The 16,204-nt window shown below is 32.6% G+C and overlaps 1 protein-coding gene across 2 annotated transcripts; it reads left to right on the top strand.

Annotated features, from left to right (window-relative positions):
- Nucleotides 1–215: 215 nt before the first annotated feature.
- On the top strand, nucleotides 216–14,655 carry LOC133206244 (probable E3 SUMO-protein ligase RNF212). Of its 2 annotated transcripts, none has more exons than XM_061342194.1 (20): nucleotides 216–260; nucleotides 482–593; nucleotides 774–838; nucleotides 929–1,003; nucleotides 1,272–1,328; nucleotides 2,335–2,402; nucleotides 2,925–2,982; nucleotides 3,477–3,520; nucleotides 3,884–3,938; nucleotides 4,037–4,091; nucleotides 4,389–4,458; nucleotides 4,612–4,659; nucleotides 5,080–5,122; nucleotides 5,539–5,596; nucleotides 5,711–5,765; nucleotides 5,943–5,972; nucleotides 11,810–11,858; nucleotides 12,017–12,047; nucleotides 13,638–13,677; nucleotides 14,526–14,655. In XM_061342194.1, the coding sequence occupies exons 2-20, from the start codon at nucleotides 482–484 to the stop codon at nucleotides 14,551–14,553; spliced, it is 1,041 nt and encodes a 346-aa protein (XP_061198178.1). In that variant the 5' UTR covers nucleotides 216–260; the 3' UTR covers nucleotides 14,554–14,655. The 2 variants fall into 2 exon arrangements, with proteins under 2 accessions (XP_061198178.1, XP_061198177.1); XM_061342193.1 differs by having other exon boundaries at nucleotides 4,386–4,458.
- The last annotated feature ends 1,549 nt before the right edge of the window (nucleotides 14,656–16,204 follow it).

The following is a 16,204-nucleotide window of genomic DNA, read 5'->3' as shown; positions in this document are numbered from 1 at the left end:
CGGTAATTTTAAACTTTTTGTGCAAAAAGGAAAATTCCGGGAATATTTGTTTTACATTACTATCACGATATTTGAAGTCTTCTTTCCCTGGTTTATTTTTCGGAAATATACATTTATTTCAAAACTTTCATGAGAATTTAAGAGAATAAAAATTTATATAATAGTCCTACGAAACTCAACTTATCCTCACAAAAGCGCAGGCGCGGGAAGTTTCGAAAAAGATGATGTAGCCTACAAATCTATAAACCAAAATTTTAAAGGTAAGCTGTTTTTTCTTTTATTCGGTAATAAGTAAACCATTATTACGATTATAAATCGTAACATTAAGTTATAAAATATTAGTAATTAGATGTGTTTATCCTATATAGATTATATATACTTACTGGTGGTGGCTTGAGTGTCCACGATATACTATTTATTGGCCTACAAGTATTCTAAATATAATATACTGATGAATAATTTTTGTTTGTCTTTTTAAAAGATGGGAGATTGGATCCATTGCAACAATTGTTTTCTTCGACCAGTGAATGCACTCCTTCAGTTTAGACTGACTACATGTGGGCATATTTACTGTGACAACTGTATAAACAATGGTAAAAAAAAATGTTTATGTACATCCATTGCAGAAGTATTCATTTTGGATACAATGTCCTTTACCATGTTTACAAATATTTGTTGAATGTGTTGAAACAATATTTTCATGTAGGTTTAATTTTAAATTTAGTATAGTTTGGTGAACAAATTAATGAAATAAGGAAATTTTAATATTGCAGCAACAAAACCAAAATGTCAAATGTGTGGCTCAACCAATGTCAATGCCATTCCTCTGTCAGCAAAGGTGATTTTCAATTATATTTTTAAAATGATTGTTACAATGCTTTCCTGCAAAATGAGGGTTCTTTTACATTATATATTACAATTCTCACAGATGGGACCAGATGTTCAGATCTTTTTTACCAATGTTGTAGAACTAGCAAAGAAAAACACCCAGCAACTGATTCAGGTAAATTATTATTAATGTTCTAGGTGACAATTAGTAGGTGTTCTTGTCATGAAAAAAATTGTTACTTTTAAAAACTTGCGGTAATATCTTTTGATGTTGTTCACACTTATGAGACATCTGAAAATACAATGAATAAAATAATAATGTATAAGGGATCATCCATGAAGAATATTACAACAGGAGTGAGTAAATTTTGCAATTCATGAGTTGGTTGATGAACATACCACATAAAACACATTGTAGATTTTCCCATACAAAATGATTTTAGGTGATGGAATTTCAACACAGTCACAGAAGAAGATACCTTTCATATCTTGCTGCTCAGGTGATTCATCAATAATTATATACAAAGGAAATATCTACCCATCTTCATTTGATTTCATTAGTGCATATGTATGTGATTAGATCTTATAGGTACTGTAGATTGACTAGTTCCTTCACGCAAGTACTTTGTTTTGCAAAATGACTCTTAGGCATCGCAAGTTGCAAGAAAATTAGAAAGTGGACTGTTGAATTGAAGAGTTTAGCATGTGTATCAGCAACACTAAATAAATGTAGGATCTCCCATGGTTTGTGGTTGGATATGATTTTTTATCCAACGACACCAAGCCTTGGTGAGGGGATAAAAACACACAAAGAGTTGGATAAAAAAATCCTATCTACCAAAAACCATGGGAGATTCTTTTTATCACATCACATGTTTTACACATAGCTATTTCATGAAATATGGAGATAATGAACAGTTTTCAAGCTCAAAGTCCATTTAAACAATACAAATTGGGAGCAGAGCAAACACGGACCCCCAAAAACATCAGGGGTTGGATCAGGTGCCATGGAGGAGTGAGCATCCCCTGCCGACCATTCACACCAGCCGTGTGTTCCTTGTCATGATCTGGGAAAAATGAAAAATCCATAGACAATTCAGCATGTAAATAATTGCCTAACAATTAGTATGAAAAATGTCAGTCAGCATTTGACTTAATGATAGGTTGTATTTGTTGACAAGGTCATAAAACTTGCAAAATGATGACTTCAAAAAAGACTTGATATGTTTTACACTGTTTTATGTAAGTAAATCAACAATATTTGACTTCACAAAATTCATGCAAAAAAACCATAATTGTGATGTCACAACTGTAAATAGGAAAACAATATCCTATGAGCTATATCCACTGTATAAAGGAGTATACATGTGATAAAAGTAAGTAATTTTATTTTGCAATTGATGCTTCTAGCAAAATTATGTGATAATAAATTTCTGGCATACATTTAGAAATCATTTGTAAAAGTCTGAATCATAACTAAAATTTTACATAAAATGTTTCCTTTAGATGAGTAAGCAGAAAGAATTTATGGAGAAAGCTCAGAAAATGTACAAATACACCCAAGAACTTGAAAAGTAAGAATTGATTTCAGGAGTAATAAAATCAAAGTAGAGATGAATTAATTTTATTAAAATAATGCTTTTTAATTCAGTATCTTTTTAAAAAAAATACAACTTCATAATGCCAAACCTCTAAAGTAATTTTCAAAAGTAAAAAGGTTTCAGAACACTATAAACCAAGTTTGGGTTTTCCAACAAGCACCAGTGGTACTTGGAACAATAAGAAAAAAAAGGGGGGGGGGGGGTATTAGATCCACTACTTGTACATTTTGATGTACCTATAAGGGGTGGGTGTAAGTACATGTGTGTGTATATATTTATACACTTTCTAGGATGAGGCTTGCCAAGTCCTATAGCAAATATGATCCCCAAGTCTCTGAAAAAGGGAAGAGAAACATGCTTAACTAGCCAACTATTAAGCTAACTAATGTACCAGATAGCCAAATTTGTATCATTTAAGAAAATCCAAAGCTGTTTATTCTTCACCATATCTAAACATGTATTAATTGTTTTATTTTGTTTCATATTTTTTTTTAGAGAACTTACAAATTCAAAAGAAGAAATTGCTTACTTAAAGAGAGCTCTGAAAGAACTAGTAAGTAAGGGTTATAACACTGTATCACAAGGGCAGATTTGTTAACAGCTATTGTTACCATGGATACACCAAAGACAGGAAGTAGACTTTATAGTTGTATAGAGGGAAAAATCCCAAGAGCCGACTGAGTAATAAAGGCAGTCTGATGATTTTAATTTTTTAAATGACACCAATTTTGACCTCCTTTTCATGATAACTTGTGCCAATGTCTGGAGTAATGCATGGGAATTGATCAAATTACCTGTTCTACACTTTTTACAATAGTGGAACCATTCAACAAATAAAATTGTCCTAAACGTCTGAATTATCTAACACATCTTATGAAGTACATACCATGTTGATAACAAAATCAGTAAAAGAATATACTATTAAATTAAAAAGCCCATTAGGTAATGTGCATTAGGTGCCTAAAAGTACCAGCATTTTTCAGAGTATAGTTTTTAATTCCTTCTTTTCCAATTTCTTTGCTTTTAAATGATTCCATTTATTAAAAGAATTCTCAGCAACATTATAACCCCGTGGAGGTCAACTCAAACAAGTAAGACATACGTACTGTACATGTTTTTTGAATTGTTTTCAATTATGTATATTGTTTTCTTTTTTTTTCCCAGTTGTATTGTTGTATTTTTTTAACTTATTTTTTGATTATTGCTTTTTGTTATAAAATATTAATTAATGTTTTTGTAGACAGTAGCACTCAATTCAATCCAGCTGAAGAAATAGAATATTATTACCGTATATAAAATGTTATCTGTATTAATTTGTGTCTGAAATATTTAATTTACTGTAAAGTGTGCATTTCTTAAATTGACCAAAAAATTGCTCTTTGAAAAAAATGAAATAATTAATGATCGTGCTTTGATGGAAGTACAAGATTTACACTCTGAAAGGCTTTTTGCAGAAATTCCCCTCAAACAGCTCCAAGAAATGGTACAGCAGTTATTGGTCCCAATTATGTAAGTTTAAGAGAACATACACTTTTAATTTTTTGTCTAAAAATGTCTCAATACACCAACAAATTATTATATATTCATGTTCTTTCTTTATTAAACAGGTAAATCCAAAGTATGGAATGAGAACCACCCCACCCTACCTTGACCGTCAAAAATGTAAGAAAATCACAACTGTCTTTTGATCTGGCATAAAAGTTACTCTTATATAGCATAGAACTGCATAAATCAATGAACTTAGGGAGAGGGCTTAATAAGTTTTCAGAACTTGTGCCCAATCCCATTGTATTCATAAATTACAATAAAATATGTTCAAACCAACTTATCATTTTTTTTGTAACATACATCCCCCTTCCCCTCCCCCCACCCATTGTGCTAAAGTTTTTAAATATTTCAGAGTTGCATTATTTCAATACAAATCTAAATCAACAAGTACCTTTTTTCTTTTACTAGTAGGCAACACACCACCATTTGGTGTCAAGAGTAAGACACCACCAAGTCAGGAATTAAAGAGGGTGTCACCAAGGTCAGAATTTTAATCAGGAAGTTTTCATAGCTAGCTTTCTACCTTGTTTTTGGATATTTCAGTTTCAACTTGTATTGCATGTATAAAAGAATTACCAGGTATGTTGATTTTTTGCTATATAATCATAATATAATCAAATATTTTTTGTTGTAGAAGTGTTCCTCATCCAATATCCTTAGCACAAACCCCTTATGCTAAAAGGTATAAAAACTGTTTGCTGTATTAGAAAGATTATACAAATGTACATGTGCAGGTCACTGCAAGAAGTTGGCAAAATTACATATGAAATTTCACTGGTATGATTATTTCAAAGACAAGATGCAGTTTTCTTATACATTACCAATTTGATGTTTTCAAGAAAGCACATAAATTCAGCATATTTCACAAATATCTAATTTATAAAATTAAGGATTTTATGCAGTTAAGTATACATATATATAGCTATGCAAGCCTAATATAAAAAAAAGTTATTTATATTTATATGTCTATGATATATGTTAATTTTGGCATATTTACTAGCATATTTTTTTCTTCTTGATGCTTTTTCATCTTGATTTTTTTTTTGTTTTTGTTTTTTTTTTCTATTTTAACAAATGTTTTATTTATACTGTCCACTTTCAGAGACTCCCCAAAGGTACAGGACTGCTTTGAGAGTTATGCACAGGTAAGTCCTTTTAATGATGTGATGTCCTGTGGAACATATTTTGCACCACTCATGCTTTCTTTCCAAGATTGGCCAAGAATGACCATATCATGCCTGCTTGGACATAAAGTGTACATCCAAGGTTAATGCATCTGGATTTAAACTTTAAATATTTAATATTTTTGAACCAATTTTCTGATAGGAAAATATATTAACTTATTGTAAAGGCCGGAGCTTAGGTTTCCGTGATGCTTGTATTGTTATATATATAATTGAACTTCCATATCTTGAACAACAATGTATTTTTTAAGTTTTTAACCTCAGTTTCTTAATTCTCAGATAGCCTAAGGGTTTTTCTTGTAAATTTTGAGCATTTGTTGTTAAATACTAGTTATTGTACACATGCAGGTTTACTTTAAAATTGCAATGCTGTGTAGGTTGGTGTTAGGCAGGGCCGTGGAGCAAGCAGGATTTCACCCTCAATGGACCCCAGAGGTACTTAATATTCATATCTTTCCTAAGTTCATGAATATTTTGTATTCCCAAGTAATCCAAATTCCCATTTATCTGTGTTGAGAGAATTTCAAATAAAAACACTTGTTATCACAGAAGCGTCCAGAACTCCACCATCTCAAAGCAGAAGTGCAACAGAGTTGCAAAGAAGGTAATTAACACTCAATGCAAACATCAACATTCTGATTTTTTTAATCCTAGTCAATGATAAAATTTATTTTTATACTTATGTATAGTTATGAAGTTTGTCTATTTGGTAATGTTTCATTTTGATAATTCTATCTCTTTTAGCTATTATGTATTTTTGATATTTTTTGGTTTCATAAAGTTCTGGCCAAGTGAGAGTGGAGTCAATCAGGTGGGTTAACTTGATAATTTGATTCTTGTATACTGTACAAGCTAAAGGTATACTAAATTCTTTTAATGTCTTGCTTTAATATTATTTTGATTTAGCTGTCTCACAATTTCATGGCATACATCCCCCCCTCCCCCCCCCCATTTTTTTGGTTAATAATATTTTATTTATTAAAGTGATATGGTCCCTTTACTGCAAATACATGTACATGTTCTTTGTGAGAGTAAAATATTTGACATACAAGTATATTTTTTCTTCTAAGTCAAGCTAGGTTATGACTATTCTGAAAACAAAAATCTGATACTCAGGTATCATTGCTAAAAATGAAATTAAATAAAAAGCAAATAGGGTTAGTTGAAATGCAGTTTAGTGACCTTGACAGTTGTAACCATGAATGGAAGCAAAACAATGGTGAGCATCAGAAAAACACCATTTACATAAAAATACTGGTATGAATAGGGCTAAAAACAGGATCCATGTCACACGAAAGGGTGGTCACCTATAGCTAGCAGGGGTCACCCATTCTTGTAAATAGTGTCATGTGTGGATATTCAAGGTCTTTTGATGACAAAATAATATTGTGTAACAACAGGCTTGTATATTGAATGATTTTGATAAAAATGTCAAAATTTAAGGGATAATTTTTTTGAGAAAAAATGAACTATACTTTTATTTTTATTTTGCACTGGTCATTGGTCAAAGACCAGAAGAGCTTATGAGGTGGTGCATCCATTTGTCTGTGTGTCTGTATTTTTTCTTTTCAAAATGCTACCACTCTTAAAGTTTTGGACAAATTTCAATGAAAATATGGTGTACAACTAGATTAAACAAAGATACACAATTTGATATGTCAGGTTTTATATGCCCATTTTTTGAGCCAGTGTATCATGGACTATGTTAACTTTCCTGTCCATTCATAATAATGTCTGCTGGTCTGATAGCTTTTTTGTGTCAGTGTGAGTGCATCATATACATCTTTCACACTGTGAGACTTTGGATCATCAAACATGTGGTAATCAGCTGTAACTAAATTTTTACTTTAATCATCATTATTTTCTGATTACTTTTTAAAATTGTTTTATGATTTTCAAAAATAATCTTCCTTGACATTTTAAAGGTCAATAAATATTAAACAAAGTCAAAACCCACACCTCAAGGGCATCAAAGCAGGGGGCAGCAATAATTTTGCAAAAAAAAATTGTTACAGCAATATGTGTTTATTGGAATGGCAAAAATAATGGTGTTTTGTGGTCATTGGAGGGGAAAAGCATGAACTTCATTGTTTAGATAAGGGCAAAGTAGAGGAAAGATGTAGGAGAGAACCCCTTCTTAAGCCAGAAATTTTATGTATGTAATCAGATACCATTTTGGTGGGTTCTAGGTAATGTATTGCTGTTTTTGTATTTTAACATTTGAACATTTTCAGCTTTTTTGGAATGACTGACCCAATTGCAACCAATTTTGGGAATAAAAATTATGAATTTCTTGGTCTCTGCCTCCCTAAGGCCCAAAGGATGGCATTAAAACCATCAAAATTAATAGATGTACTAGCTGTCTTCAAAAATAGTCTTCTCCTGGACATCAAGCAGTCAAAATATTGGCAGGACTATAATAAGCAATAAGCCCTTTACCAGAATTTTGATATTCATGGTCCCTGGGGTAAGGGCTCAGGCTCCAGGATGAGGCTAAACTGCTCTTATATTAAAAATTCATTATGTCCTCTAAAACCTCTTTTCTCATGGAATCTTTCAGGCAAACCGTTTACATAATTGTAATGAGTACACAATCTTGTATCAAAATTGTGAAACTCCTGGCCCCAGGGTCTTTGGTTTAGGGCTTAGGGTTTGGCATAGTTGGTTATGTATTGAAAATACTGTATACAGGGTTATTTTTGCCCCATATTATTTTACCCTTTCACAATTGCAATTTTGCCCCAATTTAAATTTGTCCAGAAACAGTTGTGTGTAAGTGATAGTACTGTTTTCTTTAAATTCATCCCATTTTAGATTTGGCAAAGAGGGCAAAAATTATCTTTTTACTCCTGGACTTCTAGCAGATAAGCTGCATAAATTTCACTGAGTAAATATGAAGTACTTGCATAAAAAAGGAATCTTTGGTATTGGAATGTATTATACAGTGTTCCTTATCTTTTTACTCCTGGACTTCTAGCAGATAAGCTGCATAAATGTGATAATAATAATGGAGTCTTTAGTCCTCACTAAATGGTAAAATTTTTGTCACGTAAGACCAGTTCCAGGAGGGCCCAAAGTTGTCATATTGCCTGAGAAACTCATGATACTCAGGTGACTGTCAAGGCCCATGGGCTTCTTTTCTTTAAATATCTTTTGTATTGTTATAAGATATTTTTATTTTTATTTTTTTTCAATTTTCTATTATTAATTAACTTTTGATTTATATTTGATGATAATGACATAATTTATCCCAGACTGTCTGGACAGCTATTTAAAATCAATTTAAGTCATTTGCCTGGTCTAATAAAACCACCAATGCCTAAACAAACACAGAGTTAATTGTTTTCAATCTTTCAATAGCGTAAATTGTTATTCAAAAGTTATTCCATTATTCAAACAAAAAGAAATACTCAGGTGGCAAGTTCAAATATGTTTTAAAATATGCAATATGGACATCAGTGTTCTTCTTTTAACATTTAATAGGCTTTTTGTCTTAGGAGGGAAAATTGACACAGCACAATTAAGGTGTTTTCTATTCAGATTCAAGTTTATTTCAATATAAAGATGGTTTTCCTATGATGTATTCTGCCTCGGAGTTAATCCCCTTGGTCCTCATTTAGTAGGTCAAAATAGTGAATTTTCCTCTTTGAGCATCCAGTTTTAAACATGTATGGCAGAAATATATGGGAAAAAATTTTACAATATTAAAATCAGGAATTAAAAGATACTTTAACAAATGTATCTTCATAGGAAAAACAGTTATCTTCATCTCAGTGCCCTAAATAACACATTCACTTTGGTTGAATAATGAAGGCTGGAATCTGAGCATGTTGACCTATGGAATATGGTGGTCATGGGGAAATAACTTTTGCTTACATTGCTTCGATGGAAAACTATCTATTGATCTATATAACAGGACTTGGATCTGAATGGGAATAAACACATTATGCTGTATTAATTTCCCTCCCTATAGGTACCTGTACAGTCTGTTAGTCACCTCTTCAATTTTTTGATATCCTAACTGAAGTTGAAGGGTCAGTGAAAACAAAAAATAGAGAAATTAATACATGGCAAAATCTGTATCAGACCTCATATCAACCCGAGACTCCAATATCAGCCTGAGGGCCAAAGGCCAGAGGGCTGATATTGGTCAAGGGTTGATATGGGGTGTGATACAGGTTTTGTCATGTATTGTTGTTTTTATTATATATTTGAAAAATCATATGTAAAATTGTAAATTTATCCCGGAATTTTTTTTTAAAATGACTGAATGCCCTCTGTTTTTTGTTGAATTTCCGTTTCTAATATTACCGGTATTTTTTTTCAAAGGCAATGCATTCAGCGATAAGAAATGAAATAATTAAAAATTAAACATTCTAAGAGTATTGCATTAGCAATACTAGTCCCCTACGGGCAAGTGTAATCTGGTTCCCGCTAAAAATTGAAAATGCCATAATTCCGTCAAAAATCAGTGAAGCAGGATGAAATGCAAACTTGATCTATAACTCATCAAGGTTAAGTCACATACCAAAAATCAGCTCAATATCTGCAAGCGTTTAGAAAAAAATTGCAGTAAACCCTGAAAAATTGAAAAGGTCGTAAAATTTCAAAAATCATAAAAGCGGAACGAAATGCAAACTTGATCTGTTACTCATCAAGATACACTCATATACCAAACGTCAGCTCAATATCTGCAAGCATTTAGAAAAAAAGTTTGGAAAACCAAGTGGGACAGACAGACAGAGGGACAGACAGATTGACAAACAGACAGCTAGACAGACTGATGGACAGACTCGGAGGAAACCTATAGTCCCCTCGGGTTTCACCGGTAGGGGACTGATAAATAAATATTTTGAATAACATAAAATATCTGATGAAAATTACAATTTAAATAAACTTCATACATAATAAAGATCCGAGGTACTCGAAATGAAAAGTACAGAGATGTTCCGGAAAGGTGAAATAAAGGATGTGATAAAGGGTGAAATAAAGGATGCTGATACAGGGAGTGTACTGCAGAGCGCGTGCCCGTGTTCATATCAGGGATGCATAAATCATGTATTATGTAACAAATATATAATAATGCAAATTATGCAGTTTATCATTTCTAGAAATACAAAATCCACATCTACTTTCTTAACACATTAAAACATTTCTGATACTAAACTCCAGTTGAAAGGTTTAACTGAATTTTTTCAGTTCATTTTTTGTGTAAATGTTTCACCTTTTATCACATCCTTTATTTCACCTTTCCGGAACATCTCTGTACTTTTCATTTCGAGTACCTCGGATCTTTATTATGTATGAAGTTTATTTAAATTGTAATTTTCATCAGATATTTTATGTTATTCAAAATATTTATTTATCAGTCCCCTACCGGTGAAATCCGAGGGGACTATAGGTTTCACATAAATAGTTATACATTTCAGCAAAACATTTCCAGAACAAGCTAATTCAGAGAATTGGTGTCCCCTGCTTAGGGAAAAAAGAAGAGCATGCGCAGTTCGGGGGAGGAGGGGTCACACTGCCCCCCTGTATTTGTAGAATTATTAAATGTATACATGTATATTGAAGCAAAAAAAAGCCAGTATGGATATAAAGATTTGATTGCTTATTCTTTAATATGTGTATAGAAGATTCTTTTTAAATATACTATATACAGAATATTTATCACACTGTAATAATGATTTTATGAGTTTGTACACGCCAGACATCATAACTTTTTTCATTCCACATGTTGAATAGTATCATTTAGTAAATCAAAAAAAAAACATTTAAAAAAAGAATCATCCAGGTTTGAACCAGGACCTTTCGCTTGCAAAGCGAGCAACATACCACTAGACCACGGAGGCACTTGATTATACAGGGAATTAAATGCAAACATTAAGTCACATATAATGTTTATGTTCACATTTGATATTGTCAAAATTTTACACAATAAATGTTGTTTAATTTAGTCTTTACTAAACAGTTCTAATAGATGTAATTAGAATATAAAGTCCGCTGACAACCTATATTATACATAATAAATCTCGACATGCCCCTGTGCTAAAAGTAGTGCCAAGCGACTTTTAATACAATAAATAAATAAATGAAAAAAAACGGGGCGGGACACTTGGCGAGGGGCAAGAGAGGCCATAGGGAGATATGGTATAAAATTTCATTACAAAAGCTCAAAAGCTTCTTGAGATATCGCCTGGAAACGAAAGTGTTACACACAGACGGAATTTATAAATTTTCGACCTTGAACTTTGACCTTTTGACCTCAGAATCAATAGGAGTCTTCCTTAGGCCACAGGGAGTTGTTATGTAAAATTTCATTGCAAAAGCTCAAAGGGTTCTCGAGATATCGCGTGGAAACAAAAGTGTTACAGACAGAAATACAGACGGACAGACAGACGGACGGACAGACAGACCCAAATTAATATCCCCAACTTTCAGTAAAAGCGGGGGACAAAAAATGATCGAAGTAATTTTTTTCATCTTTGAGAATTTTCTAAATACATGTACTTGTATTCTCATGTCCACAAAACAACAGGTGTTTGATGCATGTGTCTGGCTAAATCCTTATTGATTTTCTTTTCAATGGATTAGAAATCATTGTATATAAGTTATTAAAGGTGTATTTTCTGTGATTTTCATTTTTAGACATTCTCCAATGGAACATTCGGAAAACCAAAGTTATCCAAGGAATCAGGTACATGTGTGTAAAACAAAAGTGGAAAATACAGAGGTGTTGTCAAACATTGGAAAACATGTTGCATTTTCTTTCGAATAAAAAATATTTTAACAAAATCTACTTTAAAATAAGAGACATTGGAAGAGCTTGATTAATGAATATATCATACATTTTAGGCACAAACATCACCTTATAAGGACATTCAAGGTAAAATGTTTGTTATTTAGTATGATTAATGTGAAAAGCCCTTATATAATTTGAAAAATAATTTAAGATAATACATGAGTGTGGATGGGTTTTACAATTTGTTTTGATAGCATTTCTATACAATAACTTATTTTATACCATAAATGTTAGATGATGCAAAAACTGTGTTAAATTTTTTTGAAAATTGCAGAAAGAACTATTAGTTAACTGGAGCCGTGTGGTGAAGTGAGCTTTTCTGACATTTTTCCTTTGTACTATGTCAAATTTTGACCAACTTCGCTAGCTAAGGGTTTTCTTTCCGCTCTGCTCCCAATTAACTCTATTAATGAAAGCTTTTCTGATCACATTTTGTCTGGCATTCATCTGTCTGTCTGTCTGTTCGTAAACTTTTCACATTTTCTATTTCATCCCAAGAACTACTGTACTTATTTCAACCAAACTTGCCACAAAACATGCTTGGTTTAAGGGGGATTCGATTTTGTTCAAATGAAGAGCCACACCCTCTTTTAAAGGGAGATAATTAAGAAATAGTGAAAATTTGGTGTCATCTTTCAAAAATCTTCTTCTCAAGAACCATTAAGCCAGGAAAGTTGAAACTTATGTGAAACTTTCATTACATAGTGTAGCTTCAATTTTTTCAAATCATGACCCTGGGGGTAGGTTGGGGCCACAATGGGGGATCAAAGTTTTACATAGGAATATATAGGAAAAATCTTCTTCTTAAAGCTTTGATGTGTCATATTGATATGGAAGCATCCTCAGGAAGTTTAGGTAGATTCAAGTTTGTTCCAATCATGACCCTCGGATGAGACCCTAAAACCGAGGCCCCATCTCACGGTAGGCGTTGGCAAGATAAAGAACCCTCACTTCTCAATGGCCCTGAGTGTTGAGTAAAGGTCTGAATTTGAAGCCCTAGCTTCACTCATAGGGACTTGAGACAATCTTAGCAAAATCAGGTATATCATATAATAGTATATAATAATATATTATACTGTATACCCGATATTGCTAAAATTGTCTCAAGTCCCTTTGGCTTCACTGATATATGGTGACATCTCTATTTGAGTGAAAAATTCTCGAACAGGAAGTAAAACAACATACAATCAATCGATATAACTGGGCACAGTTGACTACACTAAGATACATAACTTTTTTTTTTATCAGTTTTTGATTCTGGTGAACTTTGTTGCCATGGTTACTAAACATAAAAATTTCTGTGAAATTCTTTCAAAACACTAGTACTACAGTTTTAGTCCGATCACAATATAACTTGATACACAAGAAAACTACAATCAGGTACATAACAGTGTTACCATGGTTACTAAAAATAAAAAATTCTGTGAAATTCTTCAAAATGCAACTCCTGCTACAGTTTCATCCAATTGCAATTAAACTTGACTTAGAAAGACACTAAACCAGGGAAAGAATCATTATTTTATTTATATCAAAATCATAGACACTCATGCCTTATTTTCCCAGGTTCTGTGTTTATTATCCTTAAAATCACAAATTCCCTTTCTTGCTCTTATGTGAGTGATGTACATGTACCCCATAGATCACCTACACATCTATTTAATTTTTCTTTTCCAGAAAAACTGGTTTCACCACCAGCTCAGCTGAAAGCACACAGGTAAAAATGCTGTTTATATACTGTAAAAGCAGAAATATTCGTTTGGGATTAAATTTCGTTTATGTCGTTGTTAACAGTTATCAACGAAATTAAATCCCTCATGAAAATTTTATATGACTATATGTAATGAATAGAGTTACACTCAAAACAACGAAATTTAATGCCCACGAAAACCTTTATAGATGACAATTCAGTGAAATTTTATCCACACGAAAATTTGTGCTTCTACTGTAATCCTGCCTTCCAAGATTTGTTTTAGAGGAACCATGTAAATTGTAAATTTCTTTTCAGAAATGTTACTTTGTAATTAAAAAAAATGTACTTTGTGATATTTTTACTAAGTAAATTTCATGCCCAGAAATGTTGCTACTGTTACTGATAGCTTTTTATCTTGATGGTTTAATTGAAGGCTATATTGCAAATTAAAAGTCAAGGTTATAGGCTCTTGAAGTATAATATCTTGTTAGTTTACAAGTACTGGTGTAAATCATCACATTACCCAGAGTCAAAATCATTTAGACAAGGTTGAGGTCACAAATGCTAATATTGTACAGTCAACTTCTATCTTTAAAATTTTGATTTAAATATATGCATTAAGACAGCTAGCTTAGTGCATGATGGTAAATATTTTTAAGTCACCTGGGTCACTCAAGTGATGTACTGCAATGTGCTTTTTGTCCAGTTCAAAATTTTGATTTGTTCTCTAGAACCACTGGACCAAAACATCTTTGGGAGATGAAAATTTAATTTGTTGAAAAGACCTTATCAGTCTTTTAACAATGTTGTCATGATCTGATGTAGATAAGTTTTCAATGTACATGCATTTATGAAATGAGTTTATTTTACAGATCCATGCCTCATCCTATCCCAATATGATAAGAGCATGTTGAAAAAAAAAAAGACAAATATATACTAGATGCCAACTATTTTGTTTTTGTTTGGTAGATTTTTTCCCAAAAATTTTCAAAATGCATTTAAATAAATGATGAGTATATTGTTGCATTATTTGTCTTTAATTATGGTAACCTCATTTAGGTTGTGTAGAAACTATGCATTTGAGCTCAGATAACCTTGAATCTTGAATGAGCATTTCCTTAATTATTAATTTTTTCTCAGAAAAGAACTTATGAAATTTATTGGTAAAGGGACCACCAATTATAATGATACATATTGAGAACAATGAAATGTGAAAAGTAAAAGGTATTCCGAAGGAAAGATGATCCAGAAACGTATTGAAAACTAACAAAATATAACATTTAATTACTAACTTTCAGTAGAGAAGATAGCAGAATTTTCAAAATACTAACGAGCTAGCTAGAGGTCCGGCCCACAGACACTTATTTCTGTAATAATCTTTTAAACCCTAGTATACACAAGGTATCTATTGTGGTTGAGACAAATTTTCCCGTGGGCGAGCAGAGTATGGAGATAAAAGGAATTAAAGATGAGCATGCCATATATGGTTGTGAAGATAAATTATCGTAGATAATAAACAGTTTGCCAGTGCATTTTCTCTGAAAGTGTAAATAAGTGCGATTCTTGGGAGGGGGTACTCAATGTAATTCGGAGTTAAATACTTTGTGTTTTTATTATACTAGTTAAAAGATATTACAGAAACAGGTCCCTGTGGTCTGGCCACCTGAAGGTCCCTAGCAGGACAGAGAGGCTTCTGAAATTCAAGGGTTCTGCACGCATGTTTATGAAACTTTCCTAAGAATTGTCATAAGTTCTTAAGAATAATCATAGGAAAATTTTAGAATGATCATAAGACAAACGTAGGTAGGTAAGTCAAAGCTGACTTAGGGTCGTCCTAGACAAAGATGCCTAAAACCGCGCTAAGAAGTGAAATGAAGCCTAAGTATATCTTAGGACGTTTCTTAATCCTAAGATAGCTTTGTAAACATGCATGCAATTGCCATGTAATTTTGAATCTTTACAACTGTGCTTCTACTTAATACGAACAATGAATTTCTGAGTTTTGACGTATTTACAGTTGAGCTCCACAAAATCAATTCATTAATAAGTAGTAGATTGATTGTATGTCATTTATCGTCCCATTCGAGAATCTTTCACTCATATAGAGAGGTCACCATATACCCGTAAAGGGCTTCAAATTTTGATCTTTACTCGGCACTCAGGGCCATTAAGCAGGGAGGGATATTTTCCGTGCCAACGCCTGCCGTGATACGGGGCCTCGGTTTTTAAGGTCTCATCCGAAGGACCCACAACTTTCACTTCAAATAGCCGAGCGCATGGCGAAGGGACAGTTGCTACCCATTTTTAGCTCTACTGGTCAGAGAGCAGAAGAGCTTATGCGGAAGTATGGTGTCCGTCCGTCTGTCTAGCTGTCCGTCTGTCTGTAAACAATTTTTTTCAAAACGCTACTCCTCCTACAGTTTTGATCTGATTTCAATATAACTTGGCACACAAGTAGACTACACTAAGATACATAATTTAGTGCATCGGTTTTTGATTTCGATGAACGGTGTTGCCATGGTTTCTAAAAATAGAAATTTCTGTGAAATTC

The sequence above is a fragment of the Saccostrea echinata genome, unplaced genomic scaffold (assembly GCF_033153115.1).
Source record: "Saccostrea echinata isolate AGI-Se365-2 ecotype Australia unplaced genomic scaffold, CSIRO_AGI_Sech_v1 ptg000054l, whole genome shotgun sequence".
NCBI classification, from domain to species: Eukaryota; Metazoa; Mollusca; class Bivalvia; order Ostreida; family Ostreidae; genus Saccostrea; species Saccostrea echinata.
The sequence above is the reverse complement of the archived record's forward strand: the minus strand, read 5'-3'. Positions and strand labels throughout refer to the sequence as shown.